The sequence below is a fragment of the Oncorhynchus mykiss genome, chromosome 30 (genome assembly GCF_013265735.2).
Source record: "Oncorhynchus mykiss isolate Arlee chromosome 30, USDA_OmykA_1.1, whole genome shotgun sequence".
In the NCBI taxonomy this organism is placed as follows: domain Eukaryota; kingdom Metazoa; phylum Chordata; class Actinopteri; order Salmoniformes; family Salmonidae; genus Oncorhynchus; species Oncorhynchus mykiss.
In genome coordinates this window covers 10227322-10252353 of record NC_050570.1, presented here as the reverse complement: position 1 = coordinate 10252353, position 25032 = coordinate 10227322, and the positions used below count along the sequence as shown (strand labels likewise).

At 42.8% G+C, this 25032-nt stretch overlaps 2 protein-coding genes across 3 annotated transcripts in view; one reads left to right on the top strand and one right to left on the bottom strand.

The window, feature by feature from the left end:
* The first annotated feature begins 452 nt into the window (after window positions 1-452).
* slc15a5 (solute carrier family 15 member 5) lies at window positions 453-23482 on the top strand. Its single transcript, XM_036969441.1, has 9 exons — window positions 453-987; window positions 4356-4578; window positions 15363-15532; window positions 18774-18994; window positions 19201-19387; window positions 19553-19741; window positions 21653-21784; window positions 21935-22043; window positions 22777-23482. The coding sequence occupies exons 1-9, from the start codon at window positions 579-581 to the stop codon at window positions 22919-22921; spliced, it is 1785 nt and encodes a 594-aa protein (XP_036825336.1). The 5' UTR covers window positions 453-578; the 3' UTR covers window positions 22922-23482.
* LOC110521295 (tripartite motif-containing protein 16) overlaps window positions 4712-25032 on the bottom strand; it is a 39400-nt gene continuing 19079 nt past the window's right edge. The window contains exons 1-6 of one of the 2 annotated variants that reach the window (XM_021598758.2): window positions 10133-11050; window positions 9122-9217; window positions 8755-9000; window positions 8508-8661; window positions 7510-7569; window positions 4712-5560 (exon numbers count right to left, since the gene is read on the bottom strand). In XM_021598758.2, the coding sequence (XP_021454433.1) occupies window positions 5028-5560; window positions 7510-7569; window positions 8508-8661; window positions 8755-9000; window positions 9122-9217; window positions 10133-10708 (1665 nt within the window). In that variant the 5' untranslated portion in view covers window positions 10709-11050 and the 3' untranslated portion in view covers window positions 4712-5027. Of the gene's footprint in view, window positions 5561-7509; window positions 7570-8507; window positions 8662-8754; window positions 9001-9121; window positions 9218-10132; window positions 11051-25032 lie in introns of those variants that run through there. The other variant, XM_036969437.1, reaches the window with a different exon arrangement.

Below are 25032 nucleotides of genomic sequence, written 5' to 3'. Positions count from 1 at the left end.
ACACAGCACCCAGAATTATAGTCTTTGCTATTTTAGAAAATAATTTAGGGCTTTTTTAAAAATCAATATAGAAAAATATGATTCATTAACTATCAATTATTAATAACTCCATTATTTTTTATCAATATACTATAAACATTACAGAAACCATTGAAGCCCATGATCCCTTTATCATTACCTCTGTCTTGTAACAGAGGAGCTCTCAAAACAACAATATTAGTATACCCTCAGAATACCCTGAAGCTCATTTAGAAAATATGTCAGGGACACTTCCTAAATATCTCCTATCACTCACACCTGCGTATGGGTCACAGGGAACATATGGCACAGCATAATCAGCAGACACATCTGAGCCACAACAGAATCAATTACAGAGCACCCAGTGCGGACACTTTGATCACTGACACCCCCATTCCGGTTCCAGACCCACTCACAGAAAGGTGTATAATTCCAGCCCTGGATTCTACAGTAACTCCTCTTCTGAGAAGGAAGGCGCTCCGTCCCAGTGTTCTCTCTCTGTTGTTATATTCTCTAGACACATTCAGCCAGCCAGGCAGCCAGATAACCAGGCAGGCAGTATGGTGGCAGTGGACCTCCAAGGGCTGCCTGAAGAGGGGCGGAACTACCATCAGTTGCGTCGGCCCTCCATGGAAGGGGGGCACCACCAGCTGTGTCGGCCCTCCATGACCCCGTGCCCGAGCAGGGGGCTGCCGCAGAAACATCCCCAGCAGACCCGCAAAAAGCTCCAAGTCATCATCTTCATCCTGCTGGTGGAGCTGTTTGAGAGGTTCACCTTCTTTGGGATTGTGTGTAACATGATCCTGTTCTGTACTGTGAAGCTGGGCTATGATCACTACCAGGCTGCTACCGTTAACCTGTGCTTTGTGGGGGCCAGTACACTCACTCCTGTGATGGTGGGATGGTTTGCTGATACCTGCCTTGGGAGAACCAAGGTGCTCTACTTGTGTACTCTGCTCCATCTCTTTGGTAAGGTGCTCCTGTTTGTTTTCAAGGGGAGGGGGATGAGTGGAACATTGATGTTGAACACTCATCCTTGTATATTGGTATAGGGAGTACTTATTGTTCAAACTGATTTAATTCATGGAACATCATTTTCACTGCTTTATTTTCTCAATGCCTAATCCTTATCTATCTCTTAATGCGGAATGACCTCTATGGATTATAGTCTCTTAGAGAAACTACACGGTGGAGGGAGAGAGATTAACGTTCTGAGTTTACATGACATTTGCATTGAAGGAGAGGATGTGTGGACTGCACTGCATTATATTGCACTGCAAAACTCTGCGGTCTAGGGCACTGCATTGTGACTGGAAGACCCATGAGGCGGTGCACAATTTGTCCGGGTTAGGCTGAGATTTCCTTGTCCCGTTGCACTCTAGTGACTCCTGTGGTGGGCCGGGTGCATGCACGCTGATGCAGCTGGCTTCAGGGTTAAGCGGGCATTGTGTCAAGAAGCAGTGCGGCTTGGCTGGGTTGTGTTTCGACCTTCGCCTCTCCCGAGTCCGTACGGGAGTTGAAGTGATGGGACAACACTGTAACTACCAATTGGATACCATGAAATTGGGGAGAAAAAAGGGCAAAACATTTTTATAAAGTAAAAAGGACCTCGCTGGCCGGATTGAAGTGCCCGATGGGCCGGTAACGGCCTGCGGGCCGTAATTTCCCCCCCTTTGTCTAGAGACATAGATACATGTACAGTTGATACACTTAGGTTTGAATCATTAAAACTCGTTTTTCAACCACCCCTCAAATTTCTTGTTAACAAACTATAGTTTAAGTCAGTTAGGACATCTACTTTGTGCATGACACAAGTAATTTTTCCGGCAATTTTTTACAGACAGATTATTTCACTTATAATTCACTGTATCGCAATTCCAGTGGGTCTGAAGTTTACATACACTAAGTTGACTGCGCCTTTAAACAGTTTGGAAAATGCCAGAAAAGGATGTCATGGCTTTGGAAGCTTCTGATAGGCTAATTGACGTAATTTGAGTCAATTGGAGGTGTACCTGTGGATGTATTTCAAGGCCTACCTTCAAACTCACTGCCTCTTTGCTTGACATCATGGAAAAATCAAAAGAAATTAGCCAAGACCTCAGAAAACAAATTGTGGACCTCCACAAGTCTGGCTCATCATTGGCAGCAATTTCCAAATGCCTGAAGGTACCACGTTCATCTGTACAAACAATTGTACGCAAGTATAAACACCATGGGATCACGTAGCCATCACACCGCTCAGGAAGGAGACACATTCTGTCTCCTAGAGATGAATGTACTTTGGTGCGAGAAGTGCAAATCAATATATCCACAGTAAAACGAGTCCTACATCGACATAACCTGAAAGGCCTTTTAGCAAGGAAGAAGCCACTGCTCCAAAACCGCCATAAAAAGCCAGACTACGGTTTGCAACTGCACATGGGGACAAAGATCGTACCTTTTGGAGAAATGTCCTCTGGTCTGATGAAACAAAAATAGAACTGTTTGGCCATAATGACCCTCTTTATGTTTCGAGGAAAAAGGGGGAGGCTTGTAAGCCGAAGAACACCATCCCAACCGTGAAGCACTGGGATAGCAGCATCATGTTGTGGGGGTGCTTTGCTGCAGGAGGGACTGGTGCACTTCACAAAATAGATGGCATCATGAGGTAGGAAAATTATGTGGCTGTATTGAAGCAACATCTGAAGACATCAGTCAGGAAGTTAAAGCTTGGTCGCAAATGGGTCTTCCAAATGGACAATGAGCCCAAACATACTTCCAAAGTTGTGGCAAAATGGCTTAAAGACAACAAAGTCAAGGTATTGGAGTGGCCATCATTCTCTCTACTATTATTCTGACATTTCACATTCTTAAAATAAAGTGGTGATCCTAACTGACCTAAGACAGGGAATTTTTACTAGGATAAAATGTCCGGAATTGTGAAAAACTGAGTTTAAATGTATTTGGCTAAGGTGTATGTGAACTTCTGACTTCAACTGTAGATGTACATGGGTCTGAGTGCTGTGGGTGACAAATGCATCAGAGGAATGCATGTGCTCAATGCTAGCAGTTGGACCCTGGATTTGAGCTCAAATCAACCTCATTACTTATGATGACTCATTATTTGAATGTTTTGTCTCACCTCAGAGAAAGCAGCCCGACACACAGTAATAGTATGGGGCAAAGTAGGGGATCTGAGAAGTAGAGCGCTCAGAGGTAATTCAGCCCTAATGTGTCAATTATTTAGAACGGATGATCTATCAATCAAATCTATTTTATAAAGCCCTTTTTCCAACAGCAGTTGTCAGAGTTAGACAACTGAAAATGACAAGGTTCTGAAGAAATAAGTTCTGGAATATTAGAGATAGTGGTGTAACTACAGTTGAGCCCCAGTGCAGGCCTATGCCAACTGACCATAGGAGTCCACCCTGTCTAGCTACATCTCTAAGGACCATGCCTGCTTGTAAAAAGGACTGTTTATTATACCACAACACCTAATGGGTGATCTCTGTGTCCTGGATTACCCCCACACAGCCTATCTAACTAGCCTCAGTCTACCTGACTGGCATCTCAATAACGTTAGATCCAATGAGACTTAACACATAACATAAGGGAATTATGAATGCCGCCAAGTAGACAAAATCATCTAGCTAGCTATGTATTGAGGTCTAAGTCTTGAAAGCTAATATGCCACTTACAATGGCACATTGATTGCAGTACATTAATTGTCAGTACATGCCTTTTGTTTGTCATAGATTTGTGGTTCAGATCAACTAGCCTAGCTCAACTAGCTAGTTAGCAATTATCTACCTCGATTTAGCAAGTTTTGATTTTCCGACAGTTTGAAATTTTAACTAAATTTGTCCAGATGGCAAAGTACTTAATCTTCCTGGAATATAACTGATTATGTTATTCTTAAACTGACTTATCTGAGTCTGACGGGTCGTATCGAGATATTTGAAAATCATGGAGCTAGCATCTTAGTACAAAAAACGTGCATCTTAGATGATGCAAAAAACGTAGACTTTTCTTCATCTTATACTCTAAATTTAACTTCCTTCTGTTTCCGTATTTACCAACTCTGTCATGTTATGCAGTACATGGCTGAACTTTCAAATGTGTACCCACTTCTACCACCATTTGTCTTACTCTGTGACAACTTCTGTTGGGAAAAGGGCTTTATAAAATACAATTAATTGATGGATCATCCCTTCTAAATAATTGACACATTAGGACTGAATTACCTCTGAGCTCTCTACTTCTCAGATCCCTACTTTTCCCCATACTATTGACATTTTCCCAATCCAAATAAAATCCCTCTAATGAAATTCTGATTCCACTCCCCCGTCCCCCCTCAGGCACTGCCATGCTCCCAGTGGTGGCGTTCCCGTTCGAGGACTTCTACATCGACACGCACAACATGATTCACCAGATGGCGCACCGGGAGCAGCACATCCTGTTCTACACTGGCCTGCTTGCAGCTGCCCTGGGCATCGGGGGCATCCGTGCCATCCTCTGTCCCATGGGGCCATACAAACTACAGGGCTACGACCAGCACCAGCTACTCTCCTTCTTCAACTGGTGGGTTGTTGTATTATAGAGGGGTGTGTATGTGCTCAACAGTGTAGAGGTGATGCCTTGAAACAGTAACTAAACGGTACTATACACATTTAACCTGTTGTATTGGACAAAAAAAAGTCAGAAAAAACAGAGTCAAGGTCATACCATTCTTACTTTAATTGGATTAATCTGACATTAATCAAAAAACACATATGAAGCCATGAGAGCGTGCCCATCTACTAATATAGACGAGCTGAAATTGATTGGTCAATATCTGGAATCAAAAATCAAAATGCTTACAAGCCCTTAACCAAAATATCGGCACTCCTTTTTAAATTATTTTTACAAAAGAATCTGACACAGCATATTTAACAAAAATAAAGTGAGTAAAACGCCAGTAGAGCAAGCCTGGGGTTAGTGTACCAGGACCACAACATGTTAGGAGGGGTTTGAGTGTTGTTAGAGCATTGTCATACTGGCAGGTGGCATATCTTTAGAGATGATCCTAAATCAACTCCAAACCCAGGATAGAGGGGCTCAGTGAATATAGTCTGGACTCTGTGGAGTAGGGCCATTGTGTTAGAGATGCTGTAGAAGGACAGGGTACCTGCCTTGTGGTCCAGGTACACTCCTACTCTGGAGGCGCGGGGGACAGGAATGTTGGTTTTGTTGTTATTATTGTGCCAGAATGAACAACTGGAGGGAGAGCAGACCAAACTCCAGGACTGATCATTGTGTCCAAAACAACAGTCATTGCCCCAACCCTTCCTGCTGATCCCTCTGTATGAGACTGCCACATCAACGATGCCCCCGCTCCACTCTACCTCCCAGTAGCAGGTTTCAGACAGCCCCACTTTGCACAGAGCCTGGTGATAGTAAGTAAACCTGTCTAGATGGTCTGAATAGGCCTGGGCCTTGTCACTCCATGCTATCTCCTTGTTTCTGTTTGACAGAGAGAGAGTTGCACATGCGGTGTTGGGATCCACTTCTATGGTACGATAGTCTGCAAAAGAGGTTGTAAAACATACTAGGTCAGTGCTGTATGTGTGTGTGTGAGAGTGAGATGGGAGGAGGCAAAGAGAGTGCGAAAGAGAGAGAGAAAGGGGAAGGTTGAGAGAGCGAGGCGGTTTATTTGGGAAACCCTTTAGAAGTCACAAGGATGGTGAAGAAGGCACGGGGAAAAGTGGATGCTGTCAAAGTAACCAGGAGTGGTATGGTGTTGATATCATGTCTAATCTCCGCCAACTAAGTGAAAAAGTCTACATACAGTGTGTGCAAAAGGCATGAGGAGGTATGCAATAAACAGGCCATAGGAGCGAATAATTACAATTTAGCAGATTAACACTGGAGTGATAAATGAGCAGATGATGATGTGCAAGTAGAGATACTGGTGTGCAAAAGAGCAGAAAAGTAAATAAAAACAGAATGGGGATGAGGTAGGTAGATTGGGTGGGCTATTTACAGATGGACTATGTACAGCTGCAGCGATCGGTTAGCTGCTCAGATAGCTGATGTTTAAAGTTGGTGAGGGAAATAAAAGTCTTCAACTTCAGCAATTTTTGCAATTCGTTCCAGTCACTGGCAGCAGAGAAATGGAAGGAAAGGCGGCCAAATGAGGTGTCGGCTTTGGGGATGATCAGTGAGATATACCTGCTGGAACGTGTGCTACGGGTGGGTGTTGTTATCGTGACCAGTGAACTGAGATAAGGCGGAGCTTTACCTAGCATAGACTTATAGATGACCTTTAGCCAGTGGGTCTGGCGATGAATATGTAGCGAGAGCCAGCCGACTAGAGCATACAGGTCGCAGTGGTGGGTGGTATAAGGTGATTTGGGAACAAAACGGATGGCACTGTGATATACTGCATCCAGTTTGCTGAGTAGAGTATTGGAAGCTATTTTGTAGAGGACATCGCCGAAGTCGAGGATCGGTAGGATAGTCAGTTTTACTAGGGTAAGTTTGGCGGCTTGAATGAAGGAGGCTTTGTTGAGAAATAGGAAGCCTATGATTTTGGATTGGAGATGTTTAATATGAGTCTGGAAGGAGAGTTTACAGTCTAACCAGACACCTAGGTATTCATAGTTGTCCACATATTCTAGGTCGGAACCGACTCATCAGACAAAAGAACAGATTTCCACCGGTCTAATGTCCATTGCGCGTGTTTCTTGGCCCAAGCAAGTCTCTTCTTCTTATTGGTGTCCTTTAGTTGTGGTTTCTTTGCTGCAATGAACTGCACTGAGATCTTGTAGAGAGGACTGTATCAGCCTAACAAACCCCTTTTGATTCCGACCATGAAGGCCTGCTTCACGCAGTCTCCCCTGAACAGTTGATGTTGAGATGTGTCTGTTACTTGAACTCTGTGAAGCATTTATTTGGGCTACAATTTCTGAGGCTGGTAACTCTAATGAACTTATCCTCTGCAGCAGAGGTAACTCTGGGTCTTCCTTTCCTGTGGCGGTCCTCACGAGAGCCAGTTTCATCATAGCGTTTGTTATTTTGTTGACTGCACTTGATTGACTGACCTTCATGTCTTAAGGTAATGATGGACTGTCGTTTCTCTTTGCTTATTTGAGCTGTTCTTGCCATAATATGCACTTGGTCTTTTATCAAATAGGGCTATCTTCTGTATACCACCCCTACATTGTCACAACACAATTGATTGGCTCAAACGCATTAATACATTCCACAAATTAACATTTAACAAGGCACACGTGTTAAATGAAATGCATAGCAGGTGACTACCTCTTGAAGCTGGTTGAGAGAATGCCAAGAGTGTGCAAGAAAATGGTAAAATTAAAGAAAAACCCTTGAATGAGTCCCTCAATATTTCATTTTTGGGAGGTTTATTATCCAGCCGCACAGTAGGTGGTGGAATGCACATGTAATTGTTGTGGAACACCGTTATACCAAAGAAGAAGGAGAGCGCCAGAGGCAAAAATAATTATTACTCACCTTTCAGAAATCCACTTCTCGTACTGTACTCTTGCACAGGTGGTGAAGATGGGTTTGTCACTGTGAAGACAGGTAGAGTTTGAGTCATTCACAAAACTTTTACCTGAGAATTACAAAACTCTTATTACTTTAACCAGAAACGTACCAAGAGAAAGTTCAACCATTATGTATTACTTCTCACTGCAATTCAACCACCTTAATAATGATTTTATGATTTTTCACTTGACATGCTATATGTATAAATTATACTGAACCAAAATATAAATACATTGAAATACATTCATTAGGCCCTAATCTATGTATTTCACATGACTGGGAATTACAGATATAATGCATATGTTGTTCACAGACACGGTATTTCTGTGCATTCAAATTGCCATCGATAAAATGCAATTGTGTTCATTGTCCGTAGCTTATGGCTGCCCATACTATAACCCCACCGCCACCATGGGGCACTCTGTTCACAACATTGACATCAGAAAACCGCTTGGTCACACAACGCCATACACGTGGTCTGAGGTTGTGGGGCTGGTTGGATGTACTGCCAAATTCTCTAAAACGCTGTTGGAGGTAGCTTATGGTTGAGAAATTAACATTCAATTCTCTGGCAACAGTTCTGGTGGACATTCCTGCAGTCAGTATGCCAATTACACACTCCCTCCAAACTTGAGACATCTGTGGCATTTTGTTGTGACAAAACTGCACATTTTAGAGTGGCCTTTTATTGTTCCCAGCACAAGGTGCACCTGTGTAATGATCATGCTGTTTAATCAGCTTCTTGATATGCCACACCTGTCAGTTGGATGGATTATCTTGGAAAAGGAGAAATGGTCACTAACAGGGATGTAAACAAAGTTTTGCACAACATTTGAGATAAATACTCTATTTTTGAATATGGAACGTTTCTGGGATCTTATATTTTAGCTCATGAAACACGGGATCAACACATGTTGCGTTTATATTTTGGTTCAGTGTAGATAAGATTCTATTAGCCATACACATTTTTTTTTCGAGAGAATTCAACATCTTGTCGGTTTCCTCCTTGCATGTATTTTCCATTCTCTCTTTCTGTTCAGAGACAAATTTCTTCACTGCTTCCAAACTGCTAGGAAATGCCTTTGGTCCAGGAGGGCCACAGAGAGAATCGATACTCTGAAAATAAATTCAGAATGAATTGAGTCAAAGACTTCTGGAGCTCAAACACAATTCACTGACAACATTGTCTAAGACAGAGAGTAAGGTCACCTGGAGGAAATGGATGTGATCCTCTGTGTGTGAGAGCTGCTCCAGCTCAGAATCTCTCCTCTTGAACTCAGCAACCTCCTGCTCCAGTTGCTCCAGGAGTCCTTCAGCCTGACTCACTCCAGCCTTCTCCTGGGCTCTGATCTGCTCCTTCACCTCAGAACACCTTCTCTCAATGGAGCGAATATATGAAAGGATGTGCATGGAACACATTCTCTCAAAGTCATCCACGGCTACCCATGAAGACTCCTTTTAGGACAGAAAAACAGCTCTCACAAGGACTGTGAACCCCCTGTTCCTCTTGGCTCCCCAAACCCAGAGCCCCAGCACCATTGACACCCACATAATTTGAACCTTGATTTAAACTCACCTTAATGGCATCTACAGCCTGTCTCAGCTCCTGCACCTCCTTCTCTTTCCTCTGGGCTCTCTGCTTCCCTTCCTTCTGTGTTTCTCCCAACTGTTGCTGCTCAAAAACACATCACATGACATACTTTACTAGTAGAAACTCTGCCATACCAAACATCACATAACATATTTTACTAATAGAAACCCTGCCATACCAAAAGGAAATCTCTTTGAGAGTTCAGCATACTTATCTAAGTTGCCTACATGTTGGGGTGGTTTCCCAGACACAGATCAAGCCTAATCCCGGACTGAACAGCATGTTGGGGTGGTTGCCCAGACACGGATCAAGCCTCAACCTGGACAGCATTTTAAATTTAGATTCTCTATTAAAGTTGCACTGTGGAGAAATCGCTCAGCCTTTTCCTGGTTGCTAAAACTCTAAAAGTTTGCCTAATTTCAGTTTATGTGACAGAGTGTAGAGAGTGTAGTAGAGTGTAGAGTGTAAGTAGAGTGTAGAGAGTCATTGTACCATCTAAACCGCTGGAAATATATTTTCCATAACCAAAAATATTGTTGTTTCAGCTGTTTGAAGCTGGTGCACAAAAACGAAAGTAAAATAATTTAAGAACGGGAAGCATAGAAATAGCGCATATAGAACATATATACGGCTTCTTGGACTTGCTTTCAAGTAGAATGACAGATCTATAACTCACATTTCTATGTTAATTTGGTCAGGCTGCGCAAAAAGTTACATATTGCCACTTAATGCTTGTTTTTAGTCCAGGACTAGGTTTAATTGGTGTCTGGGAAACCCACCCTTTATGTTTTAGTGAGAGATGAACCTGCCTGGGTTATGTTGCACTTGCTACTCTATAATGGTGGACATTACATTGAAGGCATGCTAATAGATTAGATTTTTTTGTTGGATCGGTTGACATTAATGCCATGTGGTTTGATCCGTCCAATAATGATGCAATTCTTTATGTAAACAAATATACTGCATATAATGGGAGAGTAATATTCAACATTTTACCTGTTTCTCAGTCCTCTCTGCTGCAGCTGACACTGTATCATGGCCTTTATGTTCATCCATCAAACACAGCAGACAGATACACTGCTGATCGGTACGACAGTAAACCTCCAGCAGTTTGTCATGGTTTGGGCAAATCTTCTCCTGTAGATCTGTCACTGCATTGACAAGCTTATGCTTCTTTAGTGGGGACACATAGTAGTGAGGCTGGAGATGAGTCTCACAGTAAGAGGCCAGACACACCAGACAGGACTTGACAGCTTTGAGTTTTTTCCTAGTGCAGACATCACACTCCACATCTTCAGGTTCAGCATAACAGTGTGCAGGAGTGGTACCTTTGAAATCTGCCATTTTCAAATTCTCCAACACTTCAGCCAGCACGGTGTTTCTCTTCAGAACAGGCCTTGGGGTAAAGGTCTGTCTGCACTGGGGACATCTGTAGACACCTTTCAGATCATCCTGATCCCAGCTTTCTTTAATACAGCCCATACAGTAACTGTGTCCACAGGCAGTAGTCACCGGATCCTTCAGTAGATCCAGACAGACGGAGCAACAGAACAGTTCCTGATTGTCAGCCATTTTAGTGCTTTCACCCGAAAGATGAGCAACAGCTTGTCAAAGATTATTTTCTGTTTCATTGAGGGAGTGGCTTCCTACTGGGCTGTGAAACTCTGTGTCTACAGGGATGTGGTTTGGATGGAAGTTAAACTAAGAAGATGACGTTGCATACAGCTGTGTCTGAAGGGAAAAGTAACCGGATCCTTCAGTAGATCCAGACAGATGGAGCAACAGAACAGTTCCTGATTCTCTGCCATTTTGGTGCTTTCTCTCATAGGTTTTAAGCAATGGCAGTGTCAAATATTACTTTCTGTTTCATTGAGCTCTACACCAGAGGAGAGGGAGTGGCTTCCTACTTGACTGTGTACTCTGTATCTACAGGGGTTGTGGTTTCTTCGATAAGGAAATGTAACAGTGTTGGGTAATAGGCAGATATTTATGCCAGTGTTTATGTTACATATTTGAAATACGTTTTTTAATTACTTAGGTCATTTGAATTATGCTGGGCTGAACTACACTGCTGTAATTTGTATTTTCAAAATTCAAAATACTTTTCTATGCTATCTTTTTTATCATGGTTCACATCTTGTGAACCCATTCACCCTTTCACCCTGCAATGGTATCAGAAGTCTGGTAGAACTATGGTGTGATAAGAGTGTCTGCTAAATTAACTAAATGTATATGTCCTTTTTTTGTAAATACTTTGTTGAGGGAAAATATACTTGATACGATTGTGATATGTTGCTGTCTCACGCGGCTATCTTGAGGTGATATACTAATGCACCAATTGAAAGTCGCTCTGCCTTTGCCAAGTCGATTTTGCTGCACATGCAGGGTGACTAGAATATTCTGTTTGTTCCCCTGTGCCCAGATAATGACAGTGCTTGTTTCCACCTGATTTTCTAAAACCCATTTCAGGGAAAGCCAGCCCCTGCAATGGTTTCTTATCATGGAATGAATTGCTGTACCGGCTTGAAAATACACAAAAAAAGTAAAAAAAATCCTGAGTTTGGTGTTTCAGCCCAATGGAAACCTTTCTTATCACAGACTGAATTGCTTGGTCCAGTATAACGCTGAGGAATGGGTCTGGGGAAATGTAACTGCTCTCAAATGCACAAATGGAATACAAAGACGTCTCTATAATATTGAACGAGTAATTCAACCCTGCTAGAGTCTCAGTAGAGAAATGAATGAAAATATGAAAACACAAGGTCAATTAGTTACAAATATACAGTATTACCTAATGCACCCTAGAGCCATTCAACAATTCAGCTATTCAATAATCAAACACAGAAGCCCGAGCACACTTGATGGATTTGACTGGTGAGGAGGTAGGTGTGTTAGCAGACATGGTCACACACACACACACACACACACACACACACACACACACAGACACACACACACACACACACACACACACACACACACACACACACACAGACACACACACACACACACACACACACACACACACACACACACACACACACACACAGACACACACACACACACACACACACACAGACACACACACACACACATACACACACACACATACACACACACACACACACACACACACACACACACACACACACACACACACACACACACACACACACACACACACGGGCAGTATTTCTGTTACATGTATTTGAAATATGTATATTGTAATTTTAATAACACTGAACTACACTCCAATGTAATTTGTATTTTCAAGCTCGAAAATGTAAGCCCCTTGGGTGCTGCCATAGAGTTACATTAGAAGTGCCCATCCAAGAAGGCTCAAATTCTTAGCTAGCAGGCTATCAGTCATCATCATGAATCAAGTCGACAAACTATTGGCAAATCCTTTTTAATCCTTGTCATATGAAGATAAATAATGTAGAGAAAAACGTATCGGTGCTCACCGACCATTGGATAAACATAAACAAGCTTAAATGGATAAACATTCAATATCGGCCATGGTGTCAAGCATGACTTCTGCAGCACTCAAAACAACCTGAAACTCAGAACTGAGAAATCTGACTTCAGTAAGTTCAAGACAACTGGTAACTCTGGAAAAAAAAACGATCTCCGACTGGGCAAATAGGTTTTTGAACAGTCATCCAACTCGGAATTGCAAGTCGGAAACTTGGGCCTCTTTCTAGAGCGCCGACATGAAGATCACTGACGTCATCATGATTCAAACTTGTTTTTTTTCAGAGTTCCCAGTTGTCTTGAAAGCACCATAAATCCAGAGAATGCTGGACTTTGATGACAAAGTTTGATGACAAAATTTGCCCACAAAGGACCACAGCGCTACCTTCCTGTTCAAGTGAGCACAGCACAAGGTGAGTCCAAAAATGTATTGTATGCTGCTGCATAAATTATGTAATATGCTAGGGAGTTATGTATACTGTAGATAAGAAAGTAATACTAATTGTATGTTGTGTAGTAAGCTGTTAGTAGCCCATGTGCCTCACCCTAATAATTTGGTCCTGTTTGCCCTCTTAATTTTGCCTACTGTTCTGACTTGGTGGTGCACATGTAGCCTATAACATGTTTTAGAGAAATGTAATATTAATCATTGAATATCGTAAGAGCTTTCATTGTCTGCTTATATGCCCCCTTTATCTATCCTACGGTTCTCACTTGGTGTACAAGGAGAATACTATAAGAATGACCAATGTTCTGAATTCTGTCGCAGTACATTTTAAAAGTGCTGAACAAATAGTTATAATGACTACGTCCGTCCTAGCTCGCTCATTAATGTCTTTATCTAAATTATGGATTGCCTCTTATCCGCTCGTCGTCCCCTTATGCCATACTTTGTACATCTCAATTGTCAGTTAAAACCACATTTGTTTAAGCAAGTCAGTCATACCAGCTATGTTTTTTTAAAGGAATGAACTGGTTCGCTGCCAGACAAGGCTCCGCTGATAGCTAGGTGTAGCAGTGGTAAGGTGTAGGGACTGCTGTTGGGACAGCTTTAATTGTGTGGGCACTGTTGGTCCCCGTTATAGTGAAATTAATGTATTGTTTAGTGTTGTGTTGTGTGTTTGCTGGCATGCATCAAAACATTTTGGGGGAGGTTGTTTGCCCCACCAAGATTTACATGCTAAAATTGCTACTGGATAGGGGTATGGTTTTAAGTTTGTTGGTGGCTGGCTGACTCTCCCAAGATACCAGTGCAGATATAAATCAGCAGGGAGTATGAGATCTTCTCTGCTAGTGTGGGCTTTTTTGCGCTTAGCAATGTGCTGTGCCGCAAGGTATGATGCGCAATGTGCCTTTCTTGTACCGTGTGTGTTGAGAAATCTGTAATTTCTTTGCGTCAGTGTGTGTGTGGGGGGGGGGGGGGGGCGAGAACGTTATTGTATTGTTCAGTGAGTGTGTGCAGCGCGAAAACCCTCAAAAGGCCGAACGTAGCTAGCGAATTTCACCACTGCTGGACACGCTGCATATGTAAAGTCAGCAACAATAAGCCGTGCACCGTTTGCCTTTCAACATAATGTTTTATTTTAAAAACATATATATATATATATATATATTCCTGTGCAAGTGTAACGGATGTGAAACGGCTAGCTTAGTTAGCGTGGGCGCTAAATAACGTTTCAATCAGTGACGTCACTTGCTCTGAGACCTTGAAGTAGTAGTTCCCCTTGCTCTGCAAGGGCCGTGGCTTTTGTGGAGCGATGGGTAACGATGCTTTGTAGGCGTCAGTTGTTGATGTGTGCAGAAGGTCCCTAGTTCGCGCCCGGGTATGGGCGAGGGGACGGTCTAAATTTGTACTGTTACATTGGTGCCGTGACCCGGATTACTGGTTGCTGCGGAAAAAGGAGGAAGGTCAAAAGGGGGGTGAGTGTAACGGATGTGAAACGGCTAGCTTAGTTAGCGTGGGCGCTAAATAGCGTTTCAATCAGTGACGTCACTTGCTCTGAGACCTTGAAGTAGTAGTTCTCCTTGCTCTGCAAGGGCCGCGGCTTTTGTGGAGCGATGGGTAACGACGCTTTGTAGGCGTCAGTTGTTGATGTGTGCAGAAGGTCCCTAGTTCGCGCCCGGGTATGGGCGAGGGGACGGTCTAAATTTGTACTGTTACACAAGTCCCGCGACCCCCAGTTGAGAATCACAAAAAATGTCAAAGTAAAAAAGAACAGTTGAAAAGCATGCTGGGTATTAAAATAATGACCTCCGCACCCATAAGAAGGCCAATAATAATACCCTGTGTGCTTTGTAATTGACAATTTTTTTAATTTAAATGTTAAGGTTTGTCCTTTAGCAGACACTCATAACCAGAGCAACTTACAAGGCATTCAACTAAGGTACAGTAGATAAACAACCACATATTACAGTCAAAGCAAGTAAAACAACTAAATGTTAACATTACTGAGAATGTTGTAGTGAAGGTGTGTACTTGCAAATGTATTTACCTGTATGTATTTGTAGTTTATCTAACTACAACTACAGAAGTATTTTGTATTGTAGTTTGATACATCGTTCTTTAGAGTATATTGTATTGGTAACAAGATCAATTTTGATATTTCATTTGCCAGTCTCTGTGATGATATATAGTCTCTCAGTGACTAGCTGATTTGGTTAAGGGTACCAAGATTAATGTGGAGATCACAGGGTACTGCATTTCATTCCAAAACGTTTCCCCTCAAGCCTGGTTGTAATGTTGTCCTCTCAGGTTCTACTGGCTGGTGAACCTGAACTCCACGATAGTGTTTTTGGGTATCGCCTACATCCAGCAGTCAGTGGCCAACAACCTGGGCTTCCTCATCCCCTTCATGTCTGTGCTGCTGATGCTCATCGCCATACACATGGTCAGCAACAACCTTATCTTCAGGCCCAAGAAAGGTAACACAACCTTAACCTCACCTTCAGGCCCAAGAAAGGTTAACACAATCTCAGACAGTCTCACCTTTGCGTTACAGTGTATGCATATACCTACAGTGCCTTGCGAAAGTATTCGGCCCCCTTGAATTTTGCGACCTTTTGCCACATTTCAGGCTTCAAACATAAAGATATAAAACTGTATTTTTTTGTGAAGAATCAACAACAAGTGGGACACAATCATGAAGTGGAACGACATTTATTGGATATTTCAAACTTTTTTAACAAATCAAAAACTGAAAAATTGGGCATGGAAAATTATTCAGCCCCTTTACTTTCAGTGCAGCAAACTCTCTCCAGAAGTTCAGTGAGGATCTCTGAATGATCCAATGTTGACCTAAATGATCAGAAGACTGATCAGAGATGCAGCCAAGAGGCCCATGATCACTCTGGATGAACTGCAGAGATCTACAGCTGGGGTGGGAGACTCTGTCCATAGGACAACAATCAGTCGTATATTGCACAAATCTGGCCTTTATGGAAGAGTGGCAAGAAGAAAGCCATTTCTTAAAGATATCCATAAAAAGTGTTGTTTAAAGTTTGCCACAAGCCACCTGGGAGACACACCAAACATGTGGAAGAAGGTGCTCTGGTCAGATGAAACCAAAATTTAACTTTTTGGCAACAATGCAAAACGTTATGTTTGGCGTAAAAGCAACACAGCTCATCACCCTGAACACACCATCCCCACTGTCAAACATGGTGGTGGCAGCATCATGGTTTGGGCCTGCTTTTCTTCAGCAGGGACAGGGAAGATGGTTAAAATTGATGGGAAGATGGATGGAGCCAAATACAGGACCATTCTGGAAGAAAACCTGATGGAGTCTGCAAAAGACCTGAGACTGGGACGGAGATTTGTCTTCCAACAAGACAATGATCCAAAACATAAAGCAAAATCTACAATGGAATGGTTCAAAAATAAACATATCCAGGTGTTAGAATGTCCAAGTCAAAGTCCAGACCTGAATCCAATCGAGAATCTGTGGAAAGAACTGAAAACTGCTGTTCACAAATGCTTTCCATCCAACCTCACTGAGCTCGAGCTGTTTTGCAAGGAGGAATGGGAAAAAATTTCAGTCTCTCGATGTGCAAAACTGATAGAGGCATACCCCAAGCAACTTACAGCTGTAATCGCAGCAAAAGGTGGCGCTACAAAGTATTAACTTAAGGGGGCTGAATAATTTTGCACGCCCAATTTTACAGTTTTTGATTTGTTAAAAAAGTTTGAAATATCCAATAAATGTCGTTCCACTTCATGATTGTGTCCCACTTGTTGTTGATTCTTCACAAAAAATACAGTTTTATATCTTTATGTTTGAAGCCTGAAATGTGGCAAAAGGTCGCAAAGTTCAAGGGGGTCTATTCCACAAGTTACCACTGGCTAAATCTATTATGTTAAAATGTCTATTTACTGTGTTCCATCTGACTGCACAATCCACTTTCTCATCAGCCCAGCCAGGCAATTTATAAACTTGATCTCCACTATTAAATGCATCTAGACATTATCTCACATTTATTTTAGACTAACATTTAGTTTTCAACAACGGGGATTTGTATAAACCTTGATGTCTGCCTCTGCGACATTTGCAACTTTGTTTCAATATTCAAATTCAACCCATAGTAATGAGCATGTCGGGAGTCGAAACAAGACAGACAGACAGGCAGAGTTTCTCAGCCAGTCGAAATCATGAATCAGCTAGCAAAATTGTTATGTATACACAGAATACAAAGAAATGTCATTTGAAAAAAGGTCAAACGAAACAAAGTGCAGCTGGTTTACAGTCTTTACAGCTTCAGTTTGAAGGGATTGTGCTAGCTGTGTTGTTGGCTAGCACCTCTGAACAACATTGTCCTGACGAGAGAGCACATTCTCTATGTCAGGCGAAAAAAGTGCCTCATTAGCTCATTGTTATTGTTATGGATATCCAAATAAATGTCACTAGAATACAGCTTGAACAAATGCAAATGCAGCTACTTTGTTGTTATTCTGGCTGCACTGTTTGACGTGACAGTAAGTTAGCATTAGTTGGCTAGCTGGCAAGCAAGGGAAAAGAACGTTGCTAGCCAGTATGGCAATGGAACATTTAGAAGGAACGACTGGGTCGCGTCCATAGATACAGAACAAAAAGACTAAACAACTGGGTCGTATCCAATCTTAAGTGACCGCACCATATACATTCCTCCTACACATAACATTTAGGTTAGGCTCAGGTTGAAAGTCATGCGTCCTCCGATACACAACCCAACCAAGCCGCACTGCTTCTAACACAGCGCGCATCCAACCCGGAAGCCAGCCGCACCAATGTGCACCTGGCAACCTTGGTTAGCATGCACTGCACACAGGAGTCGCTGGTGCGTGATGAGACAAGGCCAAACCCTCCCTAACCCGGACAACGCTAGGCCAAGTGTGCGTGGCCCCACGGACCTCCCGTTCGCGACAGAGCCTGGGCGTGAACCCAGAGTTCACCCAGAGGTGGCACAGCTGGCGCACAGCACCCTTAACCACTGCGCCACCCAGGAGGCCTGACTATATATACTCCCGTACGGGAGTTGTAGCGATGAGACAAGATAGTAGCTACTAACAATTGGATACCATGAAATTGGGGAGAAAAAGGGGTAAAATAAAAACAAGTATATATAGTCCACTTTAGGCAGGAAGTTAAGTGATGTGGGTAATAAACTGTTCCTTCTCCCTTATTGTAACCTGACCTGGAGCCCTATTAATCCACAGCTCTCCACCCTTATCAGTGACGGCAATCATGTCTGGTTTCAGTCGTTGGGTTGTAATTTGAAATACTTGCTACACCAGAAGTTAAATGTTATGTGTAGGAGGAATGTATATGGTGCGGTCACTTAAGATTGGATACGACCCAGTTGTTCAGTCTTTTTGTTCTGTATCTATGGACGCGACCCAGTCGTTCCTTCTAAATGTTCCATTGCCATACTGGCTAGCAACGTTCTTTTCCCTTGCTTGCCAGCTAGCCAACTAATGCTAACTTACTGTCACGTCAAACAGTGCAGCCAGAATAACAACAAAGTAGCTACATTTGCATTTGTTCAAGCTGTATTCTAGCTGGTGGGAACATGTTTTTGTCTGTTCAGCTGTCTGACCCATTGGGTGAAAGAACTTGGTTTGAGCTTTCCATAGTTGTCAGTTAGTTTTTATTCTGTTTATTTAGAACCTTACATTTTGGTTGTTGTGCAGGCAGTTCCCTGCTGACCACTCTGGGGGTGTTCCTGAACTCTCTGAAGATGTGCTGCCTGCACTACCGCCACCTGGGTGGAGACGTAGCCAGCTGGCTGGACCGCGCCAAGGAGAACAACGGGGGGTGCTACAGTGAGACACACGTGGAGAATGTCAAGGTCCTGGCAAGGCTCTTCCCCCTGTACGGCTTGCAGATACTGTACCGCGCCTGCATCACTCAGGCAGGTCAATGTAATGGAGAACATCAGGCCTCTTCACTGACATGCTTCACAGGAGATTTTTACAACATTTTCAGGTCCTTATTTTAGTGGAAAGTGCAAATACATAATTTTTCAGATATTCGGGGTAAAAAAGGCAAATCTATAATGCTTATTTATGATCAAAAAAGATGCCATAGAATCTGTTATTAGCCTGACCTCTTCCACAGATTCCATCAGGTTACTACATTCAGACCATGAACTCTAACCTGCACCTGAATGGCTTCCTCCTGCCCATTGGTGCCATGAACCTCATCAGCATCCTACCTCTGCTGCTGCTAGCCCCTCTCATGGAGTGTGTCACCTCCTGCTACCTGTCCATGGAGAAAACACCTTTCTCCCCCGCCAGAGTCATCAGTAGGCATGCACACATGGCATACACACACAGATACACACGGCACACAAGCATGCACACACATGCACAAATACCACCCTCATCAGTGACTCAGTCAATGTTAATGTCTCTCTCTCCATATCTCTCTCTGTTTCTCTCCCTCTCCCCTCCCTCCTCTCCTCTCTCAGCACTGGGTCATGCCTGTGCAGCTCTGTCTGTCCTGGTAGCTGGCCTGTTTGAGGTCCACAGGAAGGGCTATCCTCTGACGGAGCAGGCCCTGTCAGGGAAGGTGCTCCAGGTGTCCTCCATGGCCTGCATCCAGCTGGCTCCCCAGTACATCCTACTGGGTCTAGCTGAGGCCCTTGTCACCCCCTCCTGTGAGTGACAGAGAGCCAGCATGTATTTCTGACACACCTATTGCTGCTACACTGTTCGTACACAGAGACAAACTGGGTGTAACATTTAGAATGTCAATGAACAGCATACAGTTGAAGTCGGATGTTTACATACACCTTAGCCAAATACATTTAAACTCAGTTTTTCACAATTCCTGACATTTAATCCAAGTAAAAATTCCCTGTCTTAGGTTAGTTAGGAGCACCACTTTATTTTAAGAATGTGATATGTCGGAAATAATAGTAGAGAGAATGCTTTATTTCAGCTTTTATTTCTTTCATCACATTCCCAGTGGGTCAGAAGTTTACATACACTCAATTAGTATTTGGTACCATTGCCTTTAAATTGTTGAACTTGGGTTAAATGTTTCGGGTAGCCTTCCACAAGCTTCCGACAATAAGTTGGGTGAATTTTGGCCCATTCCTCCTGACAGGCTAGGCCTCCTTGCTCGCACACGCTTTTTCAGTTCTGCCCACACATTTTCTATAGGACTGAGGTCAGGGCTTTGTGATGGCCACTCCAATACCTTGACTTTGTTGTCCTTAAGCCATTTTGCCACAACTTTGGAAGTATGCTTGGCATCATTGTCTATTTGGAAGACCCATTTGCGACGAAGCTTTAACTTCGTGACTATTGTCTTGAGATGTTGCTTCAATATATCCACATAATTTTCCTCCCTCATGATGCCATCTATTTTGTGAAGTGCACCAGTCCCTCCTGCAGCAAAGCACCCGCACAACATGATGCTGTCACCACCGTGCTTCACGGTTGGGATGGTGTTCTTCAGCTTGCAAGCTTCCCCCTTTTTCCTCCAAACATAATGATGGTCATTATGGACAAACAGTTCTATTTTTGTTTCATCAGACCAGAGGGCATTTCTCCAAAAAGTACGATCTTTGTCCCCATGTGCAGTTACAAACCGTAGTCTGGCTTTTTTATGGCGGTTTTGGAGCAGTGGCTTCTTCCTTGCTGAGCGGCCTTTCAGGTTATGTCGATATAGGACTCGTTTTGCTGTGGATATAGATACTTTTGTACCAGGCTCCTCCAACATCTTCACAAGGTCCTTTGCTGTTGTTCTGGGATTGATTTGCACTTCTCGCACCAAAGTACGTTCATCTCTAGGAGACAAAACGCATTGACTTCCTGAGCAGTATGACGGCTGTGTTGTCCCATAGTGTTTATACTTGCGTACTATTGTTTGTACAGATGAACGTGGTACCTTCAGGCATTTGGAAATTGCTCCCAATGATGAACCAAACTTGTGGAGGTCTACAATTTTTTCCTGAGGTCTTGAATGATTTATTTTGATTTTCCCATGATGTCAAGCAAAGAGGCACTGAGTTTGAAGGTATGCATTGAAATACATCCTCAGGTACACCTCCAATTGATTCAAATTATGTCAATTAGCCTATCAGAAGCTTCTGAAGCCATGACATCATTTTCTGGAATTTTCCAAGCTGTTTTAATGCACAGTCAGCTTAGTGTATGTAAACTTCTGACCCACTGGAATTGTGATACAGTGAATTATAAGTGAAATAATCTGTCTGTAAACAATTGTTGGAAAAATTACTTGTGTCATACACAAAGTAGATGTCCTAACCGATTTGCCAAAACTATGGTTTGTTAACAAGAAATTTGTTGAGTGGATGAAAAATGAGTTTTAATGACTCCAACCTAAGTGTATGTAATATTTTGACTTCAACTGTATGTCGTTGGGATGAAGTTAGACTCTGGAGAGTCAGGAACCAACTGCCAACATGGAGGATAGTATTGTGAACTCTGGAAGCTAGGGTTAGGATGACCCCTACTGGTGTATTACAGACAGACAAGGGACGTTTGAACCGAATGAAGGCGTATTCCTCTTCCCAGCCTTCTTCTCTTCTCTGTTCCAGGCTCTGTGATCTCCTTCCACCTGACACCCAGTCATATCAGAGGCATCTCCCTGCACTTCCTCACCCTGTCCTACGGAGGGGGCTGTTTCCTTGGAGCCCTCATCATCCAGCTGGTCTACCTACTCTCTGGAGGTAAAGGCTTCTCTATCAGATGCATCATTGTAACCATAGAAACTGAAGAGGAACATACATTCATGTTGGAATAGTTGATGGGGGTCTGTCTGTATTATGGTGATTCAGTCCTATGGCCACTGATAGTACTGTTCTCCTGTCCAACTACAGGTAACTGGTACCCAAACACACTGCATGAAGGGAATCTGGAGCATTTTTTCTTCTTCTTAGCCATGTTGATGACCATAAACACTCTGGTGTTCTGGTGGATATCTTACAGGTGCAGTATGAGATTCTCCCATATGTAAATATAAATATAGTCCATGCAGATGAGTCAAAAGAGATGAGGAAGCCATTTTATTTCTTTAAATCTTGTGTTCAAGATTTTCAGTGATACAAATTTGAGAATTTCCTTGACACCTTGAGGTGACCTGAGCAAAGTATCAATATAGTCTGTGCAGATGAGACAGGTGACAGTATTGAGACAGGTGACAGTATTGAGACAAGTGACTGTATTAAGACTGGTGACTGTATTGGGACAGGTGACAGTATTGAGACAGGTGACAGTATTGAGACAGGTGACAGTATTGAGAGTATTGAGACAGGTGACAGTATTGAGAGGTGACAATATTGAGAGATGACAGTATTGAGGCAGGTGACCGTATTGAGACACTTGACTGTGTTGAGACAGGTGACCGTGTTGAGACAGGTGACCGTGTTGAGACAGGTGACCGTATTGAGACAGGTGACAGTATTGAGACAAGTGAGAGTGTAGAGGCAGGTGACAGTGTTGAGAAAGATGACAGTATTAAGACAGGTGACAGCATTGAAAAAGGTGACAGTATTGAGACAGGTGACAGTATTGAGACAGGTGACAATATTGAGACAGGTGACAGTATTGAGACAGGTGACAGTATTGAGACAGGTGACAGTATTGAGACACGACAGTATTTAGACAGGTGACAGTATTGAGACAGATCCACACTAGCATTATTTCCTTCCCTGTGTCCCAGGTACCTAAACCTGAGTGTGATGCAGAGTAGAGGAGTAGGAAGCAGCCTTCTGGCAGAGAAGCTACTGCAGTACAAGAACTGCCTGCGATTCTACGACACCATGGAACGCTCCTCCACAATAGCCTCCATAGAAACAGTGTTGTGACCTCTACACTACCTTCATCCCCTGTAGAGCTGGAGTTCCACTTGGTTTATTTATGTACACTACATGACCAAAAGTATGTGGACCCCTGCTTGTCAAACATCTCCCAACATCATGGGCATTAATATGGAGTTGGACCCCCCTTTCCTGCTATAACAGCCTCTACTCTTCTGGGAAGGCTTTCCACTAGATGTTGGAACATTGCTGCGGGGACTTGCTTCCATTCAGCCACAAGAGCATTTGTGAGGTCCGGCACTGATGTTTGGCAATTAGGCCTTCCCCAAAAAGCACAGAATTGTCTAGAATGTCATTGTATGCTGTAGCGTTAAGATGTCCCTTTACTGGAACTAAGAGGTCTAGCCCTAACAGTGAAAAACAGCCCCAGACCATTATTCCTCCTCCTCCACCAAGCTTTATACTTGGCACCATACGTTGGGGCAGGTAACGTTCTCCTGGCATCTGCCAAACCCAGATTCGTCCGTTGGACTACCAAATGGTGAAGCTTGATTCATCATTCCAGAGAACGCATATCCACTGCTCCAGAGACCAATGGTGGCAAGTTTTACACTACTCCAGCCGACGCTTGGCATTGCGCACGTGATCTTAGTCTTGTGTGTGGCTACTAGGCCATGGAAACCCATTTCATGAAGCTCCTGATGAACAGTTATTGTGCTGACGTTGCTTCTAGAGGCAGTTTGGAACTCGATACTGAGTGTTGCAACCGAGGACAGACGATTTCTACGCGTTACGTGCTTCAGGACTTGGCAGTCCCGCTCTGTGAGCTTGTGTGGCCTACTACTTCGAGGCTGACCCGTTGTTGTTCCTAGACGTTTCCACAATAACAGCACTTACAGTTGACCAAGGCAGCTCTAGCATGGCAGAAATTTGAACTGACTTGTTGGAAAGGTGGCGTCCTATGACGGTGCCACGTTGAAACTCAATGAGCTATTCAGTAAGGTCATTCTTCTGCCAATGTTTATCTATGGAGATTGCATGGCTGTGTGCTCAATGTTATACACCTGTCAGCAACGGGTGTGGCTGAAGTAGCAAAATCCAATAATTTGAAGGGGTGTCCACATACTTTAATATATATATTATATGTACAGTACTGTGTATTCATTTCATTGATGGTCAGTTTAGATCAGTGGTATTCAACAGTCAGTTTTAGACAGTCAGTTTAGATCAGGGGTATTCAACAGTCAGTTTTAGACAGTCAGTTTAGATCAATAGTTTTCAATTGTCCGTTTTAGACAGTCAGTTTAGATCAGTGGTATTCAACAGTCAGTTTAGATCAGTGGTATTCAACAGTCAGTTTAGATCAGTGGTATTCAACAGTCAGTTTAGATCAGTAGTTTTCAATTGTCCGTTTTAGACAGTCAGTTTAGATCAGTGGTATTCAACAGTCAGTTTTAGATAGTCAGTTTAGATCAGTGGTTTTCAACAGTCAGTTTAGATCAGTGTTATTCAACAGTCAGTTTTAGACAGTCAGTTTAGATCAGTGGTATTCAACAGTCAGTTTTAGACAGTCAGTTTAGATCAGTGGTATTCAACAGTCAGTTTTAGATAGTCAGTTTAGATCAGTGGTTTTCAACAGTCAGTTTAGATCAGTGTTATTCAACAGTCAGTTTTAGACAGTCAGTTTAGATCAGTGGTATTCAACAGTCAGTTTTAGACAGTCAGTTTAGATCAGTGGTATTCAACAGTCAGTTTTAGACAGTCAGTTTAGATCAGTGGTATTCAACAGTCAGTTTAGATCAGTGGTATTCAACAGTCAGTTTTAGACAGTCAGTTTAGATCAGGGGTATTCAACAGTCAGTTTTAGACAGTCAGTTTAGATCAGGGGTATTCAGCAGTCAGTTTTAGACAGTCAGTTTAGATCAAGGGTATTCAACAGTCAGTTTTAGACAGTCAGTTTAGATCAGTGGTATTCAACAGTCAGTTTAGATCAGGGGTATTCAACAGTCAGTTTTAGACAGTCAGTTTAGATCAGGGGTATTCAACAGTCAGTTTTAGACAGTCAGTTTAGATCAGTGGTATTCAACAGTCAGTTTTAGACAGTCAGTTTAGATCAGGGGTATTCAACAGTCAGTTTTAGACAGTCAGTTTAGATCAGT